This window comes from Drosophila biarmipes, chromosome 2L (genome assembly GCF_025231255.1).
Source record: "Drosophila biarmipes strain raj3 chromosome 2L, RU_DBia_V1.1, whole genome shotgun sequence".
In the NCBI taxonomy this organism is placed as follows: Eukaryota; Metazoa; Arthropoda; class Insecta; order Diptera; family Drosophilidae; genus Drosophila; species Drosophila biarmipes.
In genome coordinates, this window is record NC_066612.1 from 18,315,147 (window position 1) to 18,342,663 (window position 27,517).

The 27,517-nt window shown below is 42.3% G+C and overlaps 2 protein-coding genes across 2 annotated transcripts; one reads left to right on the top strand and one right to left on the bottom strand.

The window, feature by feature from the left end:
• The first annotated feature begins 3,232 nt into the window (after positions 1-3,232).
• On the top strand, positions 3,233-25,466 carry LOC108033868 (nuclear hormone receptor FTZ-F1 beta). Its single transcript, XM_017108510.2, has 8 exons — positions 3,233-3,352; positions 4,340-4,634; positions 19,908-21,758; positions 22,168-22,464; positions 22,532-22,681; positions 23,158-23,260; positions 23,320-23,474; positions 23,535-25,466. The coding sequence occupies exons 3-8, from the start codon at positions 20,055-20,057 to the stop codon at positions 23,616-23,618; spliced, it is 2,493 nt and encodes an 830-aa protein (XP_016963999.1). The 5' UTR covers positions 3,233-3,352; positions 4,340-4,634; positions 19,908-20,054; the 3' UTR covers positions 23,619-25,466.
• Positions 24,768-27,471, bottom strand: LOC108033260 (uncharacterized). The gene is made up of 5 exons (XM_017107526.3): positions 27,020-27,471; positions 26,857-26,933; positions 25,631-26,780; positions 25,504-25,577; positions 24,768-24,973 (listed from the first exon to the last, which is right to left on the bottom strand). The coding sequence occupies exons 1-4, from the start codon at positions 27,382-27,384 to the stop codon at positions 25,505-25,507; spliced, it is 1,665 nt and encodes a 554-aa protein (XP_016963015.2). The 5' UTR covers positions 27,385-27,471; the 3' UTR covers positions 24,768-24,973; position 25,504.
• Between the last annotated feature and the right edge of the window lie 46 nt (positions 27,472-27,517).

Genomic DNA, 27,517 nt, shown 5'->3' on the forward strand with positions numbered 1-27,517 from the left:
CATTGTTTTTGTTGGGCCTAAGGTAGAGATTAATGTATTTTGAGATTTTAAGAACATTTAATTCTTTGTCTGATTTCAATGATTTAAAAGATATTGGATTTTCATCGATGTTTAACTGTGCTGTGCTGTGCTTTATGAAACTTCCCCCTATTCGCATCCCCTTGGTGTTCTCTTCCTCCCATTTCCTCCTGTTACCAAGACTTCGAGGTTGAACATTTTCATTCCCTTTCATTAAATTATATTAATCTTAAAATTAAAATTACAAAAAATTTAAAATGGATTCCATCGAGTGGCGCCTCGATTACCGCCATCGCCGCCACCATGCTGCCGACTAGGAGGAGTGCCATCTCTGCATCCTCCCTCACCTCCAGGAACACCTGCAGGTCTTCCGCTATCGCCTGCTCCGACGCGAAAGCCCATTTCTGGCCAATGTCCCCCAGCAGGTCAGCATTGCAGCTGGTCAAGGACACCTCCTCCGGCACCACCAGAAAGGCCTTTCGGAGCACGTACTTCATCTCCCTAAGCTCCGTGTCATAGAGTGCGAGCGCCATGTGGTTGGTGGTTTCGGCGATCCTTGCCTTTGCTGCCATCCCGGCTAGGACACGCATATAGGTGCCTTTGCGGAATTTTAGACGCCTATATGCGCGCCTGAGCAGACTCCCAACTGCCAAGGCACCCGCACAAGTTCCTGTGGTCGTACAGGCTGGGGACTCCCTTTTGGAGGAGCCATCGGCAGGCCTCCTCATTGGCCAAGTTCCCGTCACACACGGCTACAACTAGGAAGTGCTGCAGGCTGTTCCGTTTGATAAAATAGAAGACCTCGCGAACGCCGTCTTTTATCTGCAGTATACCCAACTTGTCTATTTCAGGGGACATCTATGAAAAATAAGACATTAAAAGAAAAAAGGCTGGAAATAAAGTAAAGGAGCTTAAACTAAGTTTTAAATGTAAACAAAGAAAATATTCCATAAAATTTGGAAGTGCTGCGAATATTAAAATTACTTGACTGTTTTTTGGGAATTATTTTCAACGAGCGGTTAAAAGATACAACTTACATTAGCGAATTGTTTTGGGTAAAAATAATAAAAGCTTTAGAAATCGGAGCACAGAGGAGTGGGAGTTGTAAATGGAAAATTCTCCACTGGCTGACTTAAAATAATAAAATAGCATTTTACTCTGTAAGTCTGGCGCTAGAATAAAAAATTAAAAAAAAAAATTAAGTTTTTACAGGACTCTATATAAATACTAATAGCCAGATAAACGAAAGTGGTTTTACTTTGTAACGAAACTTTCCGGTTTTAATTTTATATATTTTAACAGTCTTCTAAAATTGTTCCAATTACGAATATGTCATTTAACAAAAAGTAAGAAATTCAAAAGAAACAGAAAAGCGTGTTAATCATAATTTTGAAAAATTTTCTTTAGAATAGTCATAAAGATACTCATAATTAATCCAATGCCTTTTTAAAATTCGTTAACATTTAGCAGTAGATTCACTGCAACAGTATCGCACTGCAATACCTTCGATAAACAAAAGCTACCATCTCTAAAAACAGCAGGGCGAAGAGAAGGAAATGCAAGGCACAAAAACAGAATACAGATTCTAATAAGCAAACTTACCAACTGGAGGGGGACGAAGCGCATAAACTGCCCGTCCAGGGTGGCAATGGCCACCACCATGGCCTGCCAGCTCCCAAACCTCCACGCCGCCTTTTTTCATCGTTTTCGACAAACTTCACTTAAGAAAGTGAAGTTTGTCGAAAACGATGAAAAAAGGCGGAGGGTTGTTTAAATTTGATCTAAACGCGCTGGTCATCAGGATGGATCCCTTTTTAAGGTCCCCGTCCGACCAGCGACGTATCCAATCGCCGCCTGCAATTTGGCGCTCCCGTTCCTGAACAGTTATATCTTTTTCAAATAGATCGCGACAGCACTTTGCTTTTTGAATGATTTTCCTCGTTCGGCGTTGCCAGACAGTTTTTGCCGTTATTTTCATTGCCTTTTACAAATACCTTCCTCGTTCAGCGTTAAAATTTGGGACCTTTTTGGCCTGTGTTTTGACCTTCAAAAACCCTACTCCCTTTCAAACTATATAGCAAAATTCGAAGTTATTCAAAATAACCGTTTTTTTTGTCTATGAAGAAAAATAAACGTCCTGTAAAGAGAGGCGGAAAAGTACCCACAATTCGTGAAAAATGGTATAGCGAACGCAATTCGATTCAGCACTCCAAAGTTTTTACTCAGTATTTTTAAGGGGTCGGGAGGATTTTTGCACCAGGCGTTTTGCGGTGGAAACGCATTTGAATTGTAAGGTCGCCATTATTAGTATATTGTTGAAACCGATGCAAAGGGTCAACGATTCGTAGCCCAGCTATTGATTTCGTCTTAAAAATAAGCTAAGAAAATATATTCTTGGAAAACCCTCGTTCCTGATTTACCAAATCATAGATATTTTTTCTAAAAAAAATTAATTAAGACCACATCTGCATGCAATTGCAATTATTTAAAGCTACTTTTATTATACTTTTATTTTATAGTCACATTTACAATTTGTTAACAAAAATCATCAAAGCAAATATGATTAAAAAAAAACCGAATCAATTTTTTTCGTACTATTATTACATACATGTGTACATATTTTTCCCTTAACATGGTAGATACAATTATTATATGTGTTTGCTTAAGTATTTTGGGCAGTAAGTTGTTCAATATCTGCGTGATAGATCAGCTTGTCTCAAAAGGACTCAAAGACCTCTACCTCCTGATTGAAGTGCTCATCGGCTTATGATTAGTGATAAGCTTGCTTTTAACCTATGGGCCTTTTTGTACAACATATTTTCCAGGAACTTGAAGACATTTTTATAATCCGGCAATAAAACTCAACAATAATAACTTTTTATTTTCGTTACAAAACCTAAATCTTCAATTATAATTATTTTTGAGTTCTTTATATTAAAGGTTATAGGTTTACCAAATAATAATATTTCAAATTTTTGAAGAGACATTTCGGAAACTGATTGGTAATCAATGATAAAAAATAATTTAAATTCTTACAAAATATTAAAAGGATGTTATTTTTCTTTATTTATCCCACATTTCAAATGGAATACTCACCTCCGCAAAGTGGCAAGGCTCAGAAGGGTGGCTACGTTGGTCTGACATTTCTAGTGATGTGCCAGCGTCGATGGCCGATATCGAACACATCGATAGACCCGTGGAGCTCCACCTCCAAAGCGGGCCTGTGGTGGGATTCGTCAGCAAAACAAACATTTTGCTTTTTCACCGCGAGCGGGTCTGTTGTGGGATCGCTTGAGCGGTGCGATTGTGGTTGTGGATTGGAATCGCTGTTCCTGTGAGTCGAGTGAAAAGAGTGGCCAGGTAGCGCTTTGCGCCGCCCGCATTTGCCATGCAGCTGAATCCGTGAACGAATGGTGTATTAAATCGAAACGAAACGAAATCTTTTTCTGCCTTCAGCAGAGGGGGACGGCAGAGCGCGGCGGTGGAGTTTTCGTGTCGCGTCATCTCGCTCGCACCGCAAAGGTCGTTCGTTGTGGCTGCGTGTGTGGGCGTGCGTGTGTGCCGTGGAAGGGGGGAGTGCAGCACACCAAGGCATTGATTAAGATACAAATTCTGCACGAGCTAGACCCCAAAGCAAACGCTTAGAACGCGCAAAGTAGAGAATAATGAGTGACTGGAGCGCGCAATAAGATAAAATTGAAGGTTATTCTCGGTGCGAGAGTGTGTGTGAGAGTGTTCCATTGTAAACAAAAAAGCAAGTGCTGCGCGGGGAGCGGGAGAGGGAGGGCGAAAGAGAAAGAACCGCGAGAGAGCGAGGGAGAGCGCACGCTCGCTGGCACGAAGAAAGTAGCGCACAAAGCGAACGCTGAAAATGTCAATAAACTCTGCGAAAGGTGAGGAAAAACGCAACAAGAGCGCCGCCGCCGCCGTCGTGTAAAATAAAACCCAAGACTCGAAGAAAGCCGCTGAAAGAAGAGGCAAGTGCAGAGCAGCAGAACTCGTGCGTGTGCCTGTGTGAGTGAGTGTGTGTGGGAGAGGAGCGGAGAGAGGAGAGTGCGAATGCGAATGCGACTGCGAGAGTGTGTGCGTTGGTTCTGATTGGACATTGTGTGTGCAGAAAAGTCTTTCTGGTTTCGATTCGCTTGCAACAGTTTCCGCGTTTGCAGCTCCAACAAGTTTCGTCGTTTTTTCGCGGCTGCATTTTGTTTATTTTATTGTCAATTTGCTGCCGCGGCTGCCTTTCCTCGTCGCTCGTTAACCCACACAAGTGCGCCTCGCCTCGCCACCGCTGGATGAGTAATTTACCGTTAATAATTCACAGGTGAAAAATCCCATGTTTGCCGTGCAATAATTTCCTCGTTTTTGCCATCGAATCGCTTCCACTCGGGCGGAAAATCCACAAGAAAAGTAATATACACAGTGTGCACGCAAGAAAGGTGAATCCACCAGTAAAATGTGACAGAAACTAGAATGTGAGTCCAAGCAAACAAGACCAACTTAAAATCCCAACTGGCTTGGGAAACAAATCGTAGCAACACAACAACAACGGGAATCCATTCAAATCTTGAGAGACTGAAAAACGGGACAATTGGAATACCTTTATTTACTTTTAAATGGTAAGAAACTTTTTAAAGCAGTAAACTGTACATACTGAAAGATACTTTTTATAAACACGTTCTGCCACTGGAAAATACCTAACTTTTGGTATATTTTAAAATATCAATTAATTTTATTTACTTTTAACGGTCTTTAAAGTTTGTTACAGTAAGAATAAAGAAAATAAATACATATCTTAAGATACGTAAGGTAATTTCCATGTTTATGTACCCAAAACTTAGGAAGTCTACATTTTGGTTCCTGTATCTTATAAATCGAAAAGATTGATTTATTTTTATATTTTTTAAGAAAAAAAAAACAATTTTAAAAAACCCATTTAATGGTTTGACTGTTGAAATGTATAACTTAAAACGATAATATTTTAAAAACATTTAAGATCTTTTGAAAAAATCGTTACACTGCTAATAAAAATGTATCAAGAAAGAAGCTGAATTCAAGACCGAAAATATTTTCCTATCGCGTTCCGAAAAGCGCACTTCGCCCAGAAGACCATTTCGAGCCCCTGAAATCAAAACAAATTAATTAACACCCCAATCCGCGGAAGCATCGCAACGGGGAGACAGGGGCGAGTTACGGAGTGACTGGCCGTCCACTTCAATTCATAAGCAGTGAAATGTAACGGCGCCGCTGGGCACTTGAACTACTTTCGTATGGCGCAGGCCTTACGCGAACCTCGAATTCGGACCCCGACTTGGCTGACTCATGCAAACTCAGTCAAAACAGCTATTCAGCTCAGGAAATGAAAAAATCATTTCTTCAAAAAATCACAAATGTTTTATCTAAATTTCATATCCTAAAAGTTTTGTTCAAACAAAATCTATATACATTTTTAAATTTTTCAATGACTCTTCTTAAATGAATTTGATTTCAAGCTTCAAGCCTCAAGCTTCAAGCATTTAATATGTGTTTCCTATTGACCTTAGCAAATTTGTATTTCAAAATCATATCTTCGATTATATTTAAAGTTAATTTTGAATGTTTAATCCCAAACAATGTACTTCCAAGTAAAATAGTATAGAACTTTATTATATGGTATTTTATAGTGCTGTGTGAGTGAGGTTTTTTCTCAGTACAGGCCACCGGAAATTGTTTCGACAACGACTTGAGGAAAATGAGAGCAGCGACTGGCCCGATCAGGGAGTTGTGTCGAGAATCGGAGGAGGACAGTTGGCTGGTGGTAAGGCGAGGGCAATGCATGTCTCTGAACAATATGGCCCGGGCACGTTTTGAACTCTACCACACATTTCTTGAGCCGCGGCCGAGAGTCCGCTGCTCTTTCTGCTTTCGCGTGAGGCTTGACCCAGAAAAATCGAAGACCCGCCAATTGTGCGGCTGAGGCTGGGCCCCACTTTGAGTTTCTCGGAGGAGAGCCCGCGGAAGGGGCCGCCTCATAAACCATTTTAAATGTCGGGCTCATTATTATTTTGACTGCGTCGCCTTGCGGTTTTTGTGTTTATTGGCGGTTCTCACTTTGCTCGCTGGCTGCAGTCCCAACTCTTTTCATTTTGTAAGCTGGACTTACCAACTCCTCCACCCCCAGTCTTCCCCACACTTCCGAAGGCTAACCGCGAGTTTTGTAAGTTGATTGGCTCCGGTTTATCCGCCACCGCACGGGCTTGTTTATGTTCTTGAACTCTTTTTAAACGCCGTGCGCAGCCACAGAGGTTAATTTACGGCTTTCGTTGTCATAACTCTGGCTAAAGACGGCTGCTTCTGAATAAGTCGATGATTGGGTCCACCTTAATGGTAGTACGTACCCTAAAATATTGTCTGCTTAGAGATCATAGCCCAGCACACTATTTGAACTCCTCACAACTTACCAGGAACATATCCATTCTAAGTATAATAACTTTGTCTTACGACAGCTGCTTCTGAATTAGCCTATGGTTTGGTCCATCTTAATGGTTATATTATATGTACCCTATGATATTGCCTCCTCAGATATTTATTTTATTTTTACCTCAGATACTATTTAGTAGGAAAACCAAGCAAGAACTTATCCATACTAAGTATATTGGACGCTTTACCCCTCAAATTTAGGAACAGCGTCCCCTTGAGAGGTCATAATTTGTCTAGCCATATCTTATGTCGATCTTGAACTGCCGCAACTTAACTATTTCTCGTTCGTCAGTTGGTGCCAGCTGTTAACCGGTTCTCGAACATGCCGCGGGCATTCCCCTGCCCAGCCCAGCAGCCCACCATCTCGCCTCCCACTCGCAGTGCATAAATTGATACATGCTCGTCGTCGTCCGCCCGACTCTCTCCCTGGCTTTGACTCTGACTGCTAATTAGCAGTTAACAATTGCAACATTGACCTCCTCACCATAATTCTTTTTCTGGTTCTTGCGAAGCGAACTCCGAGAATAGCGAGAATGCCTTTGCTTTGTTCCATTGTCTAAGGCGAAAGATCCAACTGACAGATACAAAGCATGGCAGCAGGTTTACCTTGTTGTAACCTCGCCAAGAACTCCGGGTGAAAAGGCTGAAAAAGAATAGAACACAATGTAGCTAAAGTTCCACAGCTTTTACAGCAAGAAACGGAGGGGAAATACAGCTTTTCCTTCTGTACTACAGGGCAACGTTGCTGCTAGTCGATTTAAGATTTTTTAATAATTTTTAAGGGTCTTACGGCTAGGTCTAGTGATTTGTAGTCTTGCGTAGTAACATATAAGTACTTTGTATTGGTACTGTTATCGATTGTCTGTTGAAAAATACCTATTATCAGGTATTCTAAAATTGATAAATAATTATAAAAGCTACTGGGCGGAAGTGATGGACAGGAACGTTACACGCTTTAGACAAAATAATTGGATAGAGGTATTCAAATGTAGCTTTTCTAATAACACCCATTGAGGTGTGCCAACAGAGTGGCCAGTGCTTCCTTGTTATACCCTTCAAGATTAGTATGAACCTTGCTATCAAAAGTTTGGAACGCAGTTAAAGAGATAGTTTCTGATACATAAATAACTTTATATTAATCTCTCAATTATAAAGCTTTGCAAAGAAGAAAGAACTATTATAAAATATAAAGAATGTTAAAGATATATTTTCTGATATATGAATAACTTCAAAATATTTTGCAAAAATGAAAGAACTCTTATGTTGAATTATAAATATTCAGAATTAAAAAAAAATCATAACACAATCTTAAAAATATATATTTTGTTCTAGACTTTCAAGTTTTTGAAAATAGTCTTATAACGTTTTTAAGAAGTCCTAAAGGCGTTTCTTTAGGATCTTGGAAGACGTTTAAAAAATAATCGCTGATGAATTTGAATAGTCGGCAAGCAACTATAGGTCTTTATTTTTATAGAACATAGTTTCCTGCAGAAACATAATCCTAAAGCGAAATCGTGTTTACTGAAAGAATATCCACTATTCGACTGGCCAAACCTATCTTGATTCTGGTTTTTACTTGCAGTTTTTGGCCAATTGCAGTTGGCTGTCGTTGCTGTGCCCTCTCGCTGTTTCTGTGCCATTTTGTTTGATTTTTGCAACTGGCAGCTTTACCGATTGCCATAACTGTGCACCGCTGGCTCGGTTGCCGTTGTGTGTTCGTTGGCTCCGTCGTTTTTTGTGTCTATAGACTCTATACGTGTCTATATAAACATGATCACTTTGGCCGATTTCTTGTCTTGGCTCGGCACTTTTCGGTCGTTGGTGGAAGGCGGCGCGGGGCCCCAGAAAAAGACGAAAAACATGTTGCCTAAATGTTGTTGCTGCCGCAGTTGCAGTTGCATTTGCAACAACCCGCTGTTGCGGATGGTTGTGCAACAATTGGCAGCATTTTTGGACTGCAGTTGAACTTTTGTTCAAGCCCCAAAAGGAATGAGTGTGTGTAAGACCCGTTGATAAGTCCCAAATGGTTGATCGATCAGATTAAAATAGCTGGAATATTTGCAGCTACAAATAAAATGAGTAGCGTAAAGAAATACCTTCCTTAGGAAATGTAGAATTTCAAGAATTTCCATCCTTTAATATGTTAATATGTTTTGTATCTTAACTTTTTAAAATCCTATTTTGGTATAAATGAACCATTGACTACTGTGTTTTAGTGATCAATCATCAAGAGTTACCAAAGCACACCTTCAGAATCTATAACAACTTTTTCCAAGCTATCAACAGAATCGGCCTGTGTGTCAGCCACTCAATTAAGAGAAAACCAGCGCAGAGTCCACAGAACGCGGAGACTAAAGGAATTTACTTGTTTATTTATATTTATATCTCTGAAGGTCGGCTAATAAATCCCAGGAAGAAGCGCTGAAGGAGCTCGAAACAACCGGGGCCCGGCCAGCCGAAATTTATGACCATTAGCCAATTTAATTTATGCAAAGAGTAAAGAATAACCTGACGATGAAGAAGCTGCCGGCGTGGGCTTGGGCGGTGGGATCAGGCCCGACTTGACTTCGGGTTCGGGTTCGGGAACGAGAAATCGATAAAAATCTCATCAAATTAAGGCAGAGCGATAAAAGTTGATTGGCGCATGGCTCCAGACAAACGCCTCTAGAGGCCCCCATATCTTCTTGGCCCCAACCTCAGCCTCGGGTCCACAACTCGATCTACAGCTTCAACCTAGGCTTCGCGGCTGGCCAGGCAGCTTGAAAGTTTTCTACCGTGAATCCGTGAAAAAACCAGTCAATAAAATTTGTTAAGAAACTATTCTAATGCGACGCAGAGACGGGGGGCTTGGAAACGTTGAACCGAGCTGGGGATCTTCTCCTTCCACTTTCTGGCATTTTTGCTTTGCCAACTGCTTTCCGTCTGATGACTAATCACTTGAATATTGCCACCATCCAGCGACTCGGAGGTTCTGGGATCGGAGCAGTCTGGATTTTGTGTGGATACCCAACGAAGGGGAGCTAGCTGAAACCATGTACGGATGAGTACAAGATCTCTCCCAACCTAACATTATTTTTCAATGGAAAGATGTACTGTAAGAATATATAAATGAAAATATGTATCATCATGTATGATATTATTATATAATATATTATATATAAAGCGCTGCATGTGTAGGGTATTGGGTCTGTCGCCTAGATCCCGCGGAATCGTTGCTCTGCCCTCGTTTGCTTTGCCTTTTCTTGGTCCTCTTAGTGGCTGTGCTTGATTGGTTCCACTCACTCCCCTGCTTCCATCAATGGACCCCGACCCGCCGCAAAAAACGAGTTTCCCCATGCTTCAGATTTCTTTTCGGCTATCTTTTCCACAGAGCTCGTTTTACTCAGAGCTAAGCTTCTGGGGAGTTGTGAGTTTTTCAAAACATATGTAAGACGCGTTCATAAAAAACCTATCAAAAAAGAATTATTAGTTTTTATTGCGATTTGTTCGAAAGTAAATTATTATATTTATCTATAGGTTCGATTTTGAACATTGACCGTCTTAATATGTCTAGTTATATACAATAGCTTTATCTTTTAATCGTTTTATCAGTGTATATTCTGATATAATTTCAAAACTAAGTACAAATGTATTTCTACTGGACAAAACCAAGGTATTACGCCATCCAATCACTGGACAGCGCGAGTCGTATCCATCGCACAATCTCAAATCTGGTAGACTGTCGCACGAAAACTAATTAGAATGGTGTATCTGTTTGTGTGCAAAAGAAATTATCACAACTCGAACAGGAAATACTCGCACGGGCATTGAAAATCGCAGAAAGCGAAGATCGTTTCGTATAGCGACCACTGCGAACGGTTCCCCTCTGCGGAATGTCGAGCAACGACCTTGGGAAGTCGTCTATAAAATAATATTTGGGTGCTGGTGTGAGTGGGCACAGCCCAAAGTAACAACAAATTGCTCTTCCCTGTTTGACAGATGAATCACTCTACCGCATTTCAAAAATGTAATGGACGTTCTGCCTGTTTTCTTCGTATCCCCTTGTGATTTTCGTAAGCTGCGGCAGTTTGGTCCCAGACTGTCTCGTGATGACCTCAAGTGTCTAGCTCTCTGGCAGTGAAACGAACCTAATCTGGCCAATATTAGACAGATAACGCAAACACCTGCTTCACTCTGCATGGGTGGGAATTTTACCACACACCCATTAGGTTCTTGAAAGAGGAAAGGTGGATAATGGTCTTGTATTTGAGCAGCAGCATAGTACAAATAGGACTGTCATACTAAAAAGAATACCTATAAAATAGTGCAGAAAACGCAAAGAAAATTTTTTGAATTAATTCTCGAAAGCTTTAGTTTTAATGTTTATATTTAAATGTAAACTTGGTGTGAAAAGAGGAGTATTAAAATAAAATATTTCTTTTTAAAATAGATAATATCACCTTTTTGATTAAATTTTGGTTAGCTTAATATCTTTTCTTTTTAGATAAGATTTAATTTTTTTGAGGATATATAAATGAACCAAGGGGGATTGGAGGATAACTCCCAACTCGGTTGAAATCCTATCGAAACTTTTTGTATGGTAAAAAAGTATGCTACGAAAATTGTTTATTCTAGACTTGCTCTCAAAAATATCCTGCATATTAGATAATTTTGAATGCACCCACTAATTTTTACTGTTTTTACCATTATTATTTATTTTGCTTAAGGTGCATTTTTATATCCTAAAGGTCTTACGAGTATTAGAAAACTTAAAAATACTATACGTAGAATACCCCCACTAAAATTCCACCTCAGTGAAAAGAGCGGCGAATGCGAATAGAGGGTGGAGAGGAGGCGATTGGGGCCCATGGCCAGGGGGTTGAAGAACCCAACTACGTGAAGAAGAAGAACAAGAACGGCCAAAAAACAATAAAATAAGCTGGAGAGTGGGGAGAAAAGAAAGAGATCATTGCACACATTTGCGGGGCAAACAAGACATCAAGAACCAGACACACGAGGCACACAAAGAAGGGGGTGGAGTGGAGAGGAGTGGAGAAGATGGGGCACAGAGCATCAGAGGACGTCGCGGAGGAGAAGAAAAGTGGACAAAAGAAAGGCCAAATACGTTCAAACACTGGCAGCAGCGCAGCAGCACAAACCGGGAAGAAGTGGCACGACGACTTGTTGCCAAGACGTAAAAAACTCAAACTTAAGCTGAAACTCAAAGGCAAACAAAAGCAAATGTGACGGAGAAGTGGAAGCCACGGAGGGAGAAGAAGAAGAGCCCAGAGAGAGCCACCAAGAACATACAAAAAACACGTCACGTCATGCTGACTGCGTTGCCTGCCCACCTTCCCCTTTCCCTTCCTCTCCTCCGCCAAGAACAAGTTGTAAATGAGGCAGAAAGCAACAGAAAGGAGAGCCAGCGTAAGAACCGAGGGAGAGAGTGGGGGGAGAGAGAGGCAGAGGAGAGCGAGAGAAGGGTCATTGGCGGCCGTTGACTTTGTCTCGCTGATGACCTTGCCCGAAAAGTGTAATAGTAAAGTTGAAATGAAAAAACCCGAAGATGGGGTATCTGCAAATGCGCACACACACCGCTGCAGCTGGAGATTGGGGAACATTGCGCTTGCAGCTGTGGACAAACCGAGCCCGCCCGTGGGGGCGAGCGAGAGGGCGATGGCCCGCGGGAGGGATGGGAAGCGAGCGCGAGGAGGGGACTTTTTGGGCACAGGGCCAAGGCGAACCGAGCAACGGCACTTTTCGATACTTTTTCGATACAAATAAAACAAGTTCAAGTACCCTCTGGGTATATGTAACGGTTTGTTTGTGAGCGATTAGATAGTAATGTGTAGTGTGTAGATTAAAAGCAAAATATCTTTTAGTTAAACACACATACAACCCATTAAATTGTCAATTTACCCAAGACAATATTCTCACAAAAACAAAATACCCACTTACCATTCTATAGTACTTGTACTTGTAATTTAATACCAACAAAAGCAAAAGTAGCTTGCAAGTTCCTATTTTTAAAATTTGTTCTTCTTTAGTATTAGTAAATTTTATTTGTGAGTACTTAAAATTAACGAACTTTAAGGTTCGACCTTTATTTGGCCTTCTATTTGCTTGTGCAGGTATATAAAATTATTGTAATGTTGCCTAGCCATAAGTTTAAACTACACTTAAAAACAGGAAATAAAGTTATGCTTTAAATTTTAAAAATTACTTGTGTTATATCACGGAAACTATGGCTTATTCTGTTAAAGTATCTACCATTTGCCACTAGTTAAGAAGATTCAGCTTAGAAGAGTTAAAATACAACAAAGTTTCATATGGAAAAGTTTTAGCCCAGATAACAATAACAATGTTAATGATAATACGAGTATATTCATACAGATCTACTTTAATCAAAACCTCTGAATCATTGTTTTATATTGTTAAAAAAATGTCTAATTTTTTTTACTTACTATTCTATTTTTATTATTATTGCGTATTATGTTCACAACATTAATACTCCTAAGCACTAAATTATATTATAAAATATACGTGTAAACTTAACCAACTCCCATTGATCCGGCTCAATGACGAACAACCGAGCGTGCCAGTTTATCGGTTACACAACAAACACTATAGATTGCAACCTGCCAAAAACAGAGCGATCAACTTGGCCAAAGCTCAATGGAGGCATCTAACTTGGTCAACAGCCGAGTGCCAGCACGCATGCAGAGTGGATTTCAGCAAAAGCAACAAGAGTTGCCCAGCTGCATTCGGTTGAATGTGACCGCAACCACCTTGTGCCAAAACAACTTGCCAGTATTGCTGATTTTTGTATCCACAAGATTGTTTTTTTTCTGGCTGATGCTTGGTACACACATACATGTTGTACGTGTGCGTCGCCGAGCTGGCTTTTGATATTAATTAAACACACGCAGCCGGACCAGAACGGAATCGCATTCGGAGTCGCTGCCAGCGGCACTGCACCTCGAGACCTGCAACATGCCCACCCAGCAGCAGCATCAAGCTCAAACGGGTTCCAAGAGCTCCATGGCGAGCTGCAAAATGAGCAGGGAGCAAACTAAAAGCGACTCCGAAGCCGAGCTGAAGTTGGGGCTTAGAAAAAGTTAAAAAGAAGCCAGTGTGCAAGACTGTGGGCGGTCGAGGAGAGTTGGGGCTAGACGAGGCAGTAGCAGAATGTGCAATAAAACAGCAATCTTAAATATACCTACTCTTATTCAGCTGTAGGCCAGTTAGATATTAAACTATTTCCGAAATTTCCCCGTTTGGAAAACGCAAAGCTCAGTGTATGAGAACAAAAATGCTGCACGTACAGCTAATGCACAGGGTACAATCATGTAAAAGTTCCCTAATTTCCTTTATGTATATTCATTTGTTTCACAAGATATACAGAACAAATTTATTAGAATTCAAATTCAAATCTTTGCTGATCATTCTAGATTGAAAGATTTATTTGTGTAAAAGAGCACTCGTATTTACAGGGGAATTACCTTAAAATATTTATTACATACATATATTGCATGCTAACCAAAATTACTACCTGTAGCTTTTTTTTGAATTGATAAACTTAAATAGATACTAAAATACCATTACTTAAACTCTGATTGAACTATAAACCCTCCCAAGTTCCGCCTCTGATTTAGCAACTTCCATCTAACGTTCTAACAAAATTAGGACATGCGGTTGATTTATGGCTTTTTAAAGCACTTCTGGATAGGAGTTGACTGGCTGCTGATCCGGGAACTGATATTCAGGTTGTTTTTTGTTTTCGGCTCGCCTTTTAACAACACGCCCGCCTTTATAAGCAATATTCGCAACGACCTTGAGTCTGGCAAAACAGCGTCGACAGCTGCAAACAAGTTAAAAAATAAAAATCAAGCTAAGAACAAGATTTATAAATAAACTTTCGTGAGCAACACGCTCCCCACTCCCGTTGTCAGTTATCTTTTGTTGATACTGATAGTGTGGCTGGAGCTCGATTATGGCGATGGGGCGAGGGCCGCTGATAAAGCCGCAGATGACGGAAAATGGAAATGCATACGGAAAATGGCCGGGGAGTGGTATAGCGCTCCCTCCCCACCACGAACGCGACATTCCCAACAATGCAAAAATAAAAACCAATGATGAAGCAGAAAATATAATAAAACTGCGCAGGAACAACATTTCCTGTTTGTCGAACGGTAAACCGTAATTGCTATGCAGCGATGAGTACCTGACTGCGGCACAGTAAGGCCCCGAAAATGTTGGGGATCCTGCCGGGAGGTGGCCACTTCATGGCGGGGCTTGGGGCCTCCAGGCTCTCCTCTCGGAATGTGTCTAGGTCGTTAGATTAGTCGTTCCGCTGCGCGCTAGATAGCAGATACGTTCGTGGCAGCAACGTTGACAAGTTGTCTTCTGGCTTCTTGGACTGGGCGACCGAACTTGTTCGCTTTGTTTACTGTGCTTTTGAACTATATGCACAGTGCACGAAAAACGTTTAGACTCTATAAAGAAGTACACCCAGAAAAACAGGGAACGAAAGCGGAGACTGTTAAATGTTCTCAATTCAATAACTTTTCTTTTCAAATCTTCGAGAAGAAACGTTCCTGAAATCACGAGTAAAGTTTGTTGGGTTTGCTGTTCGACATAAAGCTAAATAAAAGTAGTCTTGCTTTTGAGAGGGAGAAGAGAAGAAACTTTAGTTTACCTATCTAAATTATAAAGGGTTGGTTATTAAGATCTTGGTATCTTACATATTTATGAACGCCATATATTTTTTCGCCTTCAATTCAAAAAATATTTCCTTAATATTCGTTAATAATATAATATGATAATAAGAGTCATAATCGATTGTAATAGAATAAAGAGGAATGTATTTCTCAGTGATGGTATTGCACTGGTACCGGTTTTCTTTATGCTTTTACGCCATTTTTATATTTTCTGATATTACAAGGCAACAGTGGTCTTATCGATGCCAGACAAGAGACGAGACCTGACGCACCTGTTAAAAATCAAGTTCTTAGTTGTCTGCATATGCATACTTTACTTTATGTATGTATGCGCCTACGAATGTAAGTTGCAACTTTGCACCACTCAATTTGTAAGCCCGTTACTCGTGGAGTATAAAGAATTTATTTGGTAACTTAGAAGGGGATTTAACATTTTTAAAAAGCACAAAAAATGGTACATTTTCAAAAAAAATAATAATAAATATAAATATGTACTTGGAACTATTGAGCTGGCACTGCAGAGCATCTCTGTCAAGCTCAACCTGCAGCCCCTTGCAGTGCATGTTTTGCAATTTGTTTGCCATTTCCATAAGCCAACTTCTGTTGCACATTATGCTAATGACCTGCCGCCGTTCCCTGCGTCGCTTCGCCTCCCGCAACCACTCGCCTCTCCGGGTCGAGGTGATTAATCAAAAAGCTCGCAACACTCGCAAAATGGTGCCCATTGCCAGGTAATGCAATTTGCAATTGCTGGACCCGTAGAAGTACATGGAGCCACTCTGCAGTCGCCGTCTTGGCCATAGAAATAACCTGGCTCTTTGTTGTCAATTGGCGAGAGGTGTGTCTATATCCCCAGCTGGCATTTCTAACCGGGGTTTTGGTATTTCTTTGGAGCGTGCTGAACATTGCCTGCAGTTGAAATACTTATATTTAGCTGCATTGTGTGAGCAACCTTAAAATTAGAAATGGTTTTCCACGATGTTTGTTACATAAATGTTTTTATGTAGCTAAACCCTTTTTATTTTAAATTAAAGTAGGGCTTTTAATTTAATATACAATATATAAGAGGGAAGTACTAGATTTTATGAAGACGCATTTCTGTGTCTTTTACTGAACTCATTTGGGGAAGTAAGTTGTGTACTCTTTCCAACTGGCCAACTCAAAGCTGTCCAAATTATTTGGGCTAGAATGACCCACCACAGAAAGTCCCCCCTGTTACCCAAAATGCCTTTGCCCCCAACTAAGGCACCCTACCAACCCCCATTGCCACGCTTTGGTGGGGTCGTCATTTAAGGGTAAACAGATCTGCCATAAAAAGTGTACCCTCGCCGCTTTCATGTTACGCATAATTGAAACCAACTTCCCATTCAGTGGGCAAACCCCGACGTCATCAACGATATTAACCACCCCCGCTGGGAGGGCAAGAGGTCACAAGGGAGGGAAACGAGGGTAGGGGAGTCCTACCCTCAAAGCCCGTGCCCCACAATGCATGTCAATGTCAAGAATATTATCGACATGAACTTCCACCCACGCAAGTCCCGAACTCACAGCAGGACCCACGAGTACGCCATATTCCTTTTAAGCCAGCGCATTTCCGCGAAAAACAAGGGAAAAAATGTGATGGAATAGGAAAAGCTGAAGGTCAACCCCTTTTCCAAAGCTCTGAGGGGAGTTTTCTGTGAGGCTGAAGTTGCTCTCGATGGGCTGTCAAAGTCAGGGCCTGATAAAAAATCGATAAACGACAGCCAGAGCATGGGCGATGGAGCCTAAAGAGTAACCCTGATTCCATGTTGGGTGGGTTTTCGGTCAGCTTCCCCCACAACTGGCTGAACCGAGATGAACTCGACTTTCTGTGTTCCGGAATGTCGCACTTGGGAATTCAATTTTCAAAAAATACCATTGAAATGCCACTTTGTATGGGGAAATACGGAGAATTTTATACAATACTGTGAGTGTTGTACTTACTGGCAATACCTATTTGTTTTCGGTTTTATCGAGTTTGAGCAAAGTATAATCATCCAAAAAGAACCATCCATTCTCTTTTTTTGGTCTGCTTTGTTGCACTACAGTTTTTCAGTACCTTTGGTCCCAACTATATATAACTTTCCTGGTAATTACTTAGATTGTAGAGCAATATTTTGGCCAATTTTCAACATCTGTGAAAGAGTTGCCATGCTCTCACTTCAATTTGCATTCAATCAATCGGCACCCCACATATGTAAGCGTCGGACTCCAACTGTAACAAAACTTCCGCCTGAAAGTGCTCTTGAGTCCTCAGCAGCAACAACAAACCCGCATCCCCACTCTATGGGTACAGTTCTATCCTCGGGATACAACGATAACAACAACCATAGGAGGAAGAGCGCCAAAAACCGGAAACCGAGAAGCCGAAAAGAGAGGCCATCATCGAACCTCGGTTGGCTGCATTTGTCGGGCCTTAAGTGCCCTCAGAACCACAAAACTCCAGGTCCATACGAGTGTAGACCACGGATACTAGGGTGGTACAAAAAATAAAAAAAATTCAAGGGTTATAACTTGGGCAAAGTGGTAAACAGATTCTTTAAAATTACTTACAAAATTAATATCCATTTCCAAATTGGTTGCTCTTAAATTTACATTAATTTATATAAGAAACCTAACACAATTTAGAATATTATTCGTACTAGTATCTACTGCAAAATGCATTTAAAAAGTACATTTTAATTTTATTAAATTAACGGACAATCCAAATTTATTTGCCGATTTGAACCACCCTAATGAAACACATACATGCAAACACATTTATGTTGAGTACTTCCCTGAAAGCCAGAATATGAAAATCAGCAAAATCCACAGGCTGACCACTCACTCTCTGCCTCCCCCTGCCCATCTCTCTGTTCTCCACCACGCCCCCTGCCATCGCTCTCTCTCCCTTTTGGTGGCGCACCCACGCAACCTTTGCTGAGAATCAATCTTGGGCCTCTTTCTTTTTTAATACACCCGTACAACCAATTTTGTTTGTTTTCTTTTGTGCCAATTTCTCACGTACACACATGCAAGAGCATTTCAGTTCTTTCTCTAACCCCAAAGCAGAAGAGGCTCTCTCGCTCTCTCCTTGTGTCTCTCTTGGGCCCCCTCTTGTGTCTGCCGGCGGCGCATGTGTGTGTGCTTCACCGAGTGCGGGTGTGTGTGGAGCTGCCTTCGTTGCTGCGTCTTCTTCTTCGTGGCTTGCTTCGCCGCCGCCGTCGTCGTGGTTGTTGTTGTTTTCTGCAAGGTCGTTTGCGTACAAAATTCAACATTATTTGAAGGTCGTCCTTTGCTTGTTCTGCGCGTCGTTTCTTGCTCGTTCTCGCTCTCTCTTACTCTCTGGTTCCCGGCTGGCTGTTTTCGATTATCCCTCTCTGTCGCCGTCTCGGTTTCGTCTTGGTGCAGTGCGTGGGTTGTGGTCTCCGCTAACAAAACGCATTTCCTTCGGGGTCGAATGGGTTCATCCGACAATTTTGACAGCCCATAGATATCTTCTGCTCACTGCACTGTTACAAACTATCTTGTCAATGGTTCTTTTAATGTTCTCACTAAAATGTTTTACAACCCGCATAATAAGTAATATTATTTTTGGTAAAAAATAGTAGGACATTTTTAATAATTAAATGGATACAAATTTATAATTCTTTGTATCTTCTGATTCGTATCACATATCTGATAAAAATATTTAATTTTCAACGGTTAACACAGAAATCATGAAATAAAAACATTAGTTTATATTATTATTTAAGTGGATCAGAGTTTTTCACTTTATCTAACATCTGAAATTATAATTAAAAAAGCATACTTACAAAATTATCTTTACAAATACCACTTTTAAAAAAACGTTTAACTAACGAATAAAAAAATACTTATTAACCACATGGTAAATCCCATATATTCCAACACAACACCATCCTATCGACCACTAATATTGCACACCGCATACTACGTCTAGCTAGCATTACAAATGTCCGCCGAAACCGGGGGCGCTGGGTTATTGTACCCTAAATTTATTATAATTCCATCCCATCGGCTTTGTGCCTCTTTCGCTCGGCGGATTGCTTCATGCTCCCTCTTCCCATCGCGGAGGGTCGATGACATTTTTCGTCGCTGGCCATTGCCTATAAGTTGAATATTGCTTAAGCCATTGTTTGTGCTCAGAGCGAGACGGGTAGACGAGAAGGGAAAGAGACGGCGAGCTGGGGGTGAGCGAGATGGCGAGTCGGTGAGCACGGCCGTTGATAAGAGCTGAATGCGAGCGGTTCTTTGAAGCCGGTCCGCGAGTGAACCCAATTAGCATAAGTGGTGCGGACGGTCGGCAAGGTCGCCAGGGTGGTGGGTGGCTGTTGGATCGCGTGGCATTGACCCTTTTGCGGTCGGCATCCCGCTGTCTTATAATAGGCCTTTGTTCGTGTTGCTAGGCGCTGAGGGTCTGAGAAATTCCATTCCGCTAACGAAGTAAATTGAGTGATTGCCAAAAGGTTCTCGAGAACCGCTTTATAAAGAATTGTGGGAGAAGCCCAACCATAAAGAAAATCCCAAGAGCTGGTTTCAAACCAAAACTAAACTTTTTATTATAATGCGGGAGGGCCTTAAACTCTATAATCTAGTCATACTTTAGCTTTTATTAACTTGTTTTTATTTACCCGATTTATATTTTTCTTCAAGCAAAATTTGTTAAATAATACATCTTACTAAAGCGTTTTCCATCCCAATTTATCTTTCTAGTTTTACAACACAATGGAACTGCATCAACGACACCTCTCCAATTTTTACAAATTGCACAACTGAGAATTAAAAGTCTTTGATACATAACTAAGCCCTAAGAAGAAGCGGTGATTGCAGACACCGCCTGAAAATCGCAGCTGAAACAAGATGCCAAACATGTCGAGCATCAAGGCGGAGCAGCAGGGTGCTCCCATTGGGGGAGGAACCGGTGGCTATCAACTGCCGGTCAACATGTGCACCACTTCCGTGGCCACCTCGACGACGACAAGCTTGGGAGTGGGAGCCTCGGGAGGCGCAACTGGATCCCGGCATAATGTCTCTGTGACCAATATCAAGTGTGAGTTGGATGAGCTGCCCACGCCCAACGGAAACCTGGTGCCTGTGATCGCAAACTACGGTCATGGAAGCCTGCGGATTCCCCTCAGTGGGCAGCCGCCCAGCCACGAGGATTCCGATTCGGAGGAGGAGTTGGCGAACATTGAGAACCTGAAGGTGCGACGAAGGACGGCGGCGGACAAGAATGGACCGCGTCCCATGTCCTGGGAGGGTGAACTGAGCGACGCGGAGGTCAATGGCGGAGAGGAACTGATGGAAATGGAGCCGACGATCAAGAACGAGGTGGTGGTGGCCAGCGCTGCCACGCCCCTGCAGCCCACCTGCGCCCTCCAGCCCATCAAGACCGAACTGGAGAACATTGCCGGCGAGCTGCAGCTGCAGGGGAAGACCTACCCCATGTCCAACTCCCAGGGGGGACATGGAGCTGCCAAGATGAAGCTGGCGCCCACGCAGAGTGATCCCATCAATCTCAAGTTTGAGCCACCGCTGGGGGACAACTCACCGCTTCTGGCTGCCCGCAGCAAGTCGAGCAGTGGCGGTCACCTGCCCCTGCCGGCGAATCCCAGTCCCGACTCCGCCATACATTCCGTCTACACGCACAGCTCGCCATCGCAGTCGCCGCTAACGTCGCGCCACGCCCCCTACACGCCCTCGCTGAGCCGCAACAACAGCGACGCCTCGCACAGCAGTTGCTACAGCTACAGCTCCGAGTTCAGTCCCACCCACTCGCCCATCCAGGCGCGGCATGCCCCACCAGCGGGCACACTCTACGGCAATGGCGGCGTGCATCATCACAGCGTTCTGTACCGGCCCCTCAAGGTGGAGGCCTCGTCGACGGTGCCCGCGAGTGGTCAGGAGGCCCAGAACCTCAGCATGGATTCGGCCTCTAGCGGGTGTCTGGATGCAGTTGCTTCGGGCTCCTCGCATCCCGCCTCGCCGGCGGGCATATCGCGGCAGCAGTTGATCAACTCGCCGTGCCCCATCTGCGGCGACAAGATCAGTGGCTTCCACTACGGCATCTTCTCCTGCGAGTCCTGCAAGGGCTTCTTCAAGCGCACCGTGCAGAACCGCAAGAACTATGTGTGCGTGCGCGGAGGTCCCTGCCAGGTGAGCATCTCCACGCGCAAGAAGTGCCCGGCCTGCCGCTTCGAGAAGTGCCTGCAGAAGGGCATGAAGCTGGAGGCCATTCGGGAGGATCGCACCCGGGGCGGCCGCTCCACCTACCAGTGCTCCTACACGCTACCCAACTCCATGCTCAGTCCGCTCCTGAGTCCGGACCAAGCGGCTGCAGCAGCCGCCGCCGCTGCAGTGGCAAGTCAGCAGCAGCAGCAGCAGCAACAACAGCAGCAGCAACAGCGACTGCATCAACTGAATGGCTTCGGAGGAGTGGCCATTCCCTCCTCCACTTCCCTGCCGGCCAGCCCCAGTTTGGGGGGAGCTTCCATCAAGTCGGAGGAGTCAGGGGAGACGGGCAAGCACAGCCTGCGAACCGGAAACGTACCACCACTACTGCAGGTAAGGTGCAGGAGTAAATATCCTCTAAGTTCCGTTTTCTCCAGTGCCAGTTAACCTCTGATAGGCGAAGATTAGTTTACTCGAGCATTGCTTTATCTGCTTTTTGAAGTGCCTTCAAGGATGATCTATTGACTCGATAAAGTGACAGCTAAACTCTGACGGACAGTACGAAGGGTATTTTAACTGGAGCTCGAGACACCGACTCCTGGTAGGGAATTTGTTTTTCTCGTGGAGTTCATGTATTTGGTGCCTGGACCTGGACTGCCTGATAGGTATTTATTGACTCAATAAAGTAGCAGCTGACTTTGTCGGACATTATGCGATCTCTTACTTTAACTGGAACTCGAGAAAACGCTCTAAAGTACTTACTAGGTGCCCTACTAACTTCGAATTCTATCTCCTCATCCAGGAAATCATGGATGTTGAGCATCTGTGGCAGTACACCGATGCGGAGCTGGCCCGCATCAACCAACCGCTATCCGCTTTCGCATCCGGCAGCTCATCTTCATCGTCATCGTCAGCCGCGTCCACGGGCGCCCACGCGCAGCCGCAAATGACCAATCCCCTGCTGGCCAGTGCCGGTCTCACCTCGAATGGAGAGAACGCCAATCCCGATCTGATTGCCCATCTCTGCAACGTGGCCGATCATCGGCTGTACAAGATTGTCAAGTGGTGCAAGAGTTTGCCGCTCTTCAAGAACATTTCGGTTCGTATGGGAGCGATTACTTGGTCATTCCATAAATTTAATTGTGCTGTACTCGAAACCATTCTAGATCGACGACCAGATCTGCTTGCTCATTAACTCGTGGTGCGAACTGTTGCTCTTCTCCTGCTGTTTTCGATCGATTGATACCCCCGGCGAGATTAAAATGTCACAAGGCAGGAAGATCACCCTATCGCAGGCAAAATCTAATGGCTTGCAGGTAAGTTAAACCATTTTTTATCAAGAAATTAGGAAAATGTGTCGATATAAATTTAGTTTGTACTCACACAGCTTATAAGTTATACTCTTTCTTGGTTGGAAACATCAGCCGAGGTGAAGGTGACCATGTCCGTAATTCTGTCCGTAAGTCTGTCCGTATGGCTGATTGTCCGTCTAAAAGATCAAGATCTTGGAAACTGAAAGAGCTATAAAGGTGTTAGACACATCGCGATGCCTAGGGAAACGTTCTAAGACGTATATATATTTTTTTTTCGATCCAATATCTATTTTATCAAATTATTATCATTTACCAATGCCTAGGTAAACGTTCTTAAACGTATATATATATTTTAAGAAATTATCATAGTAGTTGGTCAGAAAATTTGGTGAACATATAATCAATTATATTATTTTGGTATAAAATGGCCCCTTTTAATATCACCAGATACTTAGATAGTACATCTTCTCTTATTATAGACTTGCATTGAACGGATGCTCAATCTGACAGATCACCTGAGGCGATTACGCGTTGATCGCTACGAGTATGTTGCCATGAAGGTGATTGTGCTGTTGCAGTCAGGTGAGAATAATATATATTCGGTTATTTGGAATATGGCTAACCAACTGTTAACCCAACAGATACGACGGAGTTGCAGGAGGCGGTGAAGGTGCGAGAGTGCCAGGAGAAGGCGCTGCAGAGCCTGCAGGCCTACACGCTGGCCCATTATCCTGACACGCCGTCAAAGTTCGGGGAACTCCTGCTGCGCATTCCCGATCTGCAGCGAACGTGCCAGGTGAGTGATGACCAAGATATACATTATCAACACGTATAAATAATTAATCTTTTTCCCTAGCTGGGCAAGGAGATGCTGACGATCAAGACTCGCGATGGGGCAGATTTCAATTTGCTAATGGAGCTCTTGCGCGGAGAGCATTGACAATTGATTGCGGAGTTGGAGATCTGCTGCCATTGGCAAGACAAGTTTTACATATTTAGTATTAGATACATATATTTTAGGAATAGGTTCTCTAACTGTAAGCTCCGAAAACATGTGCCTAAAAACCAAAGCCACGATAGCAGCCACATCAGGGCCACTGGTCGAGATTGAATCTTAGCGCAAGATTGCCAAATTTTTTACACCGATATATATTTTGATATAAGCCATGTGCAGGGCCCCAGATCGCTGTTGTTGTCGGCTAAAGTTTCAGTAAGAAGAAAAGTATATATTGATTTTGCTATTTATACATATTTGACTTATGTATAGTGTAAACTAAAGCACACATGGAAAATGAAAAGACTAAGAAAATTTATTTAAAAGATTACTTTTACTATTATGGAAGAAGAAAAGAAAAACGAAAAAGCAGAAAAAAACACTATGGCGAAGAAGTACATTTAGTTACAGCAGCTAGCAACATTTTTATACTTACCTACATAAGGGAAACAATATTCAATGTATTTTTAATGAAATGCCAAAACCAACTTGGTTTGAAAGAGAGCTGCTGGAATTTTCGATAATATATCTACATATATATATATATATTCATGATTAGCAGACGGATGATTGAATCCAATTTTTAAATGTTGTAGCATTTAGTTTTAGTGCAATTTCACCCATGTCTACGTATATAAATATATATATTCAGCCAGATATGACCGAAAACCTTATACAACAAAAGACCACTCGAAATCGCCATCTCTGGTTGGCCAAGACTATTCCAGTTATGCTGTTTGTTGCATAAAAAAAACACAACTACATAAATCAAATTTATCATTTTTGTCAGTTTTAATTTTGTATTAATTTCTTCTTTATAATTATATTATTGTGTAACTCTACTTAAATAGCTGAAGCAAATCCTGCAACAGGATTCAAAACCACAAATACACAAAACATTATTAAAGAATAATTTTTGCTTATATCTTAGATAGTTATATGTGTATCCTGCATATGTGTGTGTCTATATGTGAGTACGTTAACTATAAAACTCCTGCCCCACCAGAAAAATCACACAACAAAACGAAAAACAGACGTAATTCCAAATAAAATAAATTTGTATCTACTTAAAGTTGAAGGCAGAAGTCCAAGAGATCTTGCTCGGTGTCCAGCGTTTTTATTTGCCAATTCCTTCAGTTTTTAAATTAATTTACATTTTAAAAAAGCTCTCATCCAGCTTCGTTCGCATTTCCGGAATTTGTGTTTTTTGGTGTATTGCTGTATCTGTATTTTCATGAGGATCTCACTTCATATCGATCGCGGGCTTCTGCCTTACCCCGCTTCTGTCCGTCAAAGTAAACCTTAAGTAAAATTGAAAATAGTTAAATGTTAATTTAATGAATAAAGCGCCCTAACTAATATCAAAACACAGTTTACCATAGTTAAATAATGATAGCCTCCACGCAGTTAATTAAGACCACTCAAATCAAAATTATCTTATAATTTCCTCAGCATTGCAAACGCAAACAAGGAAAACGCTTCATGACCCTAGAATACGAATGCTTTTACAATTTTTCGGAATGCATATAGAAATGCAGGTAATTTTCCTACTTAGGCAGACTGCTTAAATAGCTAAAGTAAACTCAAAATTCATAGACCAAAAGTTCGGGTCATGGAGTTCTCTTTGCTGCGACGTTTGTGCTCGCTACAAACCAACTCATCCCTTAGTAAATATTTAATTTCATTTGCTTTTAAATAAATGTAATAATTAAAATTCAAACACTAATTGATCAACAACTAAAGTAAATTGTCAATGCAATATTTTGTAATAAAAAATATTTTAAAAATGCGAAACCTGCTCTACATTCTGGTTCAAGGATAATGGGTATACCTCAAGGACCCCATATGGGTGGCTGCGGGTCCATCCACAGGGGACCGCCTGGAAAAGGGCAGCCGTATCCAGGTCTTAAGGGGATACATCATTAATATTTTAAATGTTAATAACTATAACGACTTACCCTTGTGGTTCCATGCAGCTGCCCCCCATTCCATACATTCTAGTGGAGTAGCCAGTTGAATAGCAAAATGCAGTGACATCGGGTGGAGGACAGCTATCTCCAGGTCGGTATTGACCAACGCAGGGACAGGGACAGAAATATGTGTTAGGGCATAAGGGACAGCCGTCGTCAAATACCCCTCCTGGAGGTATAGCCTGGGGAAGAGGACCGAAAAAAATCGGTTCAGTGGGAGCGGGATATCTGGCTTCGAATCCGCCTCCCTGAGGCATATTCGGGAGGAAGGGATCGATATAAAGCGGTACAGTGGGAACCGGGTAGCTTGCTTCAAATCCACCGCACATTGGCATGTCCTGGAAACTGCGTCCTCCGCATGCCGGTTCCGGAAACTGGTTAAACCGACCGCCCCTGGGTACAATGGGCTTGTAATCGGTCATATAAACAGATTGGCCCTGCAGCGTATCGTTGAAGTTGCGGTAGTTTTGGATCTCTCTCCGTGGTGGCAGTCGGTGTTGGGTTCTCAGGAATGCGTCGATATCCAGACAATTCGATTCCTCCGGCGGAGGCGGGCCACCATAAATAAGGGAGCTTAGAGGTCTCATTCCGATGGAACCACTGCTAGCCGAGCCAGAAAAAGAGGAACTCGCGCTGCCAGCCACAGGACCTCTGAAGTTGGCCACTCTCTCCGTAGTACTATTGCGGATTTCTGGATCTGGCATTTGGAATCCGCGATCCTTTGAATCCTGGTTTTGTACAGTTCGTTGCCTAGAACCATCGGAGTCTTCGTCAGCCCCAGAGACCTCTTCATCCTCGTTACCCCTATCGATGTCTTCATTGGAATTTGATAAATATTGGTCCTCATCTGTGGCGATTTCTCGCTGCCCAAGGAAATTGGAGGTTGAAAATGTTCGGCCACCTATTTTAACAGGCTGCTCTAAGCCCTGCTCTGGTTGCATAGCACCTTGGCAGCAGCAACAAAAGTTCTCATCAACATCCAGATAGGATTGGTTTGAATACGTCTCAGATGGAGAAATAAACTCGTAGCCACATGTGTTGTTGGAGTAGGTCGATTCCTGGTCGAAGAAAGAATTGTTTCGTATTTCCGGTTCGGCGAAGGTCACACAGTTCATCGGGTTACCACTGACCGGAGCACCTAAAATAGATTTTAAATTTTACAGAAAAATATTTGTAGTGATTTTGTTTTTAGGGTTAAAGTAACATTTCCTTACCGTTTGCCGAGCATTCGGAGGATAATGAATTCATACTTCTCTTACCCATTTCCCCGGAAGAAATGCGGGCATGAGAACTAGTAAAAAATAAAATATTAAATGTAATGTAAAAAATAAAATGTAAATATTTTATCGAACTTATAATAGAACTAAGTTTTCATACATTTCCAAGTCGGTTGGTTGTCGTATAGCTTTCGATATGTTAGTAACATCTATTTGGGGTTCGTTCTTTAAGGTTATCGTGGATGCGGTGTTAAGTTTACTACCGAACAACCGAGTTTGTGATTTGGGTTCGATGTTTTCCAAGTTAGGCACGTTACTATAGGGTTCTGTTTCATTGGGATCATGATAGTAATTTTGGATTTTACTATTTTCGGTGTTTTTTAGTATAGACATGGGCAATTTTTTAGATTTCCTGTCCGATGTTTTAGGCAAATAGGTCTTAAATATTTTATCTATGCTCTTGATCTTTTTCAAGGTGCGTTGGTTTGTTTTATACTCCTCGAGACTGATGTTAGAAAGCTCCATGTCGGCTAACGCCTGAAGGCACACTGAACACAGAAACGGAACGCGAAATCAGTAAGAATTTTTCATTGACATTTTGAAATAAATAAAAATCTGTGCTTGCTAGATGCGCAAGGGCTAACCTGCTCTCCTGCTT

Bases quoted from the DNA above. Each gene is read 5' to 3' on its own strand.
- LOC108033868 (XM_017108510.2), top strand. From the start codon at position 20,055: ATGCCAAACATGTCGAGCATCAAGGCGGAGCAGCAGGGTGCTCCCATT. The intron at 21,759-22,167 runs GTAAGGTGCAGG...CTCCTCATCCAG, and splicing joins ACGTACCACCACTACTGCAG to GAAATCATGGATGTTGAGCA. The intron at 22,465-22,531 runs GTTCGTATGGGA...AAACCATTCTAG, and splicing joins CGCTCTTCAAGAACATTTCG to ATCGACGACCAGATCTGCTT.
- LOC108033260 (XM_017107526.3), bottom strand. From the start codon at position 27,384: ATGGAGCTTTCTAACATCAGTCTCGAGGAGTATAAAACAAACCAACGC. The intron at 26,781-26,856 runs GTAAGGAAATGT...AATCTATTTTAG, and splicing joins CTCCGAATGCTCGGCAAACG to GTGCTCCGGTCAGTGGTAAC. The intron at 25,578-25,630 runs GTAAGTCGTTAT...TATCCCCTTAAG, and splicing joins AGCTGCATGGAACCACAAGG to ACCTGGATACGGCTGCCCTT.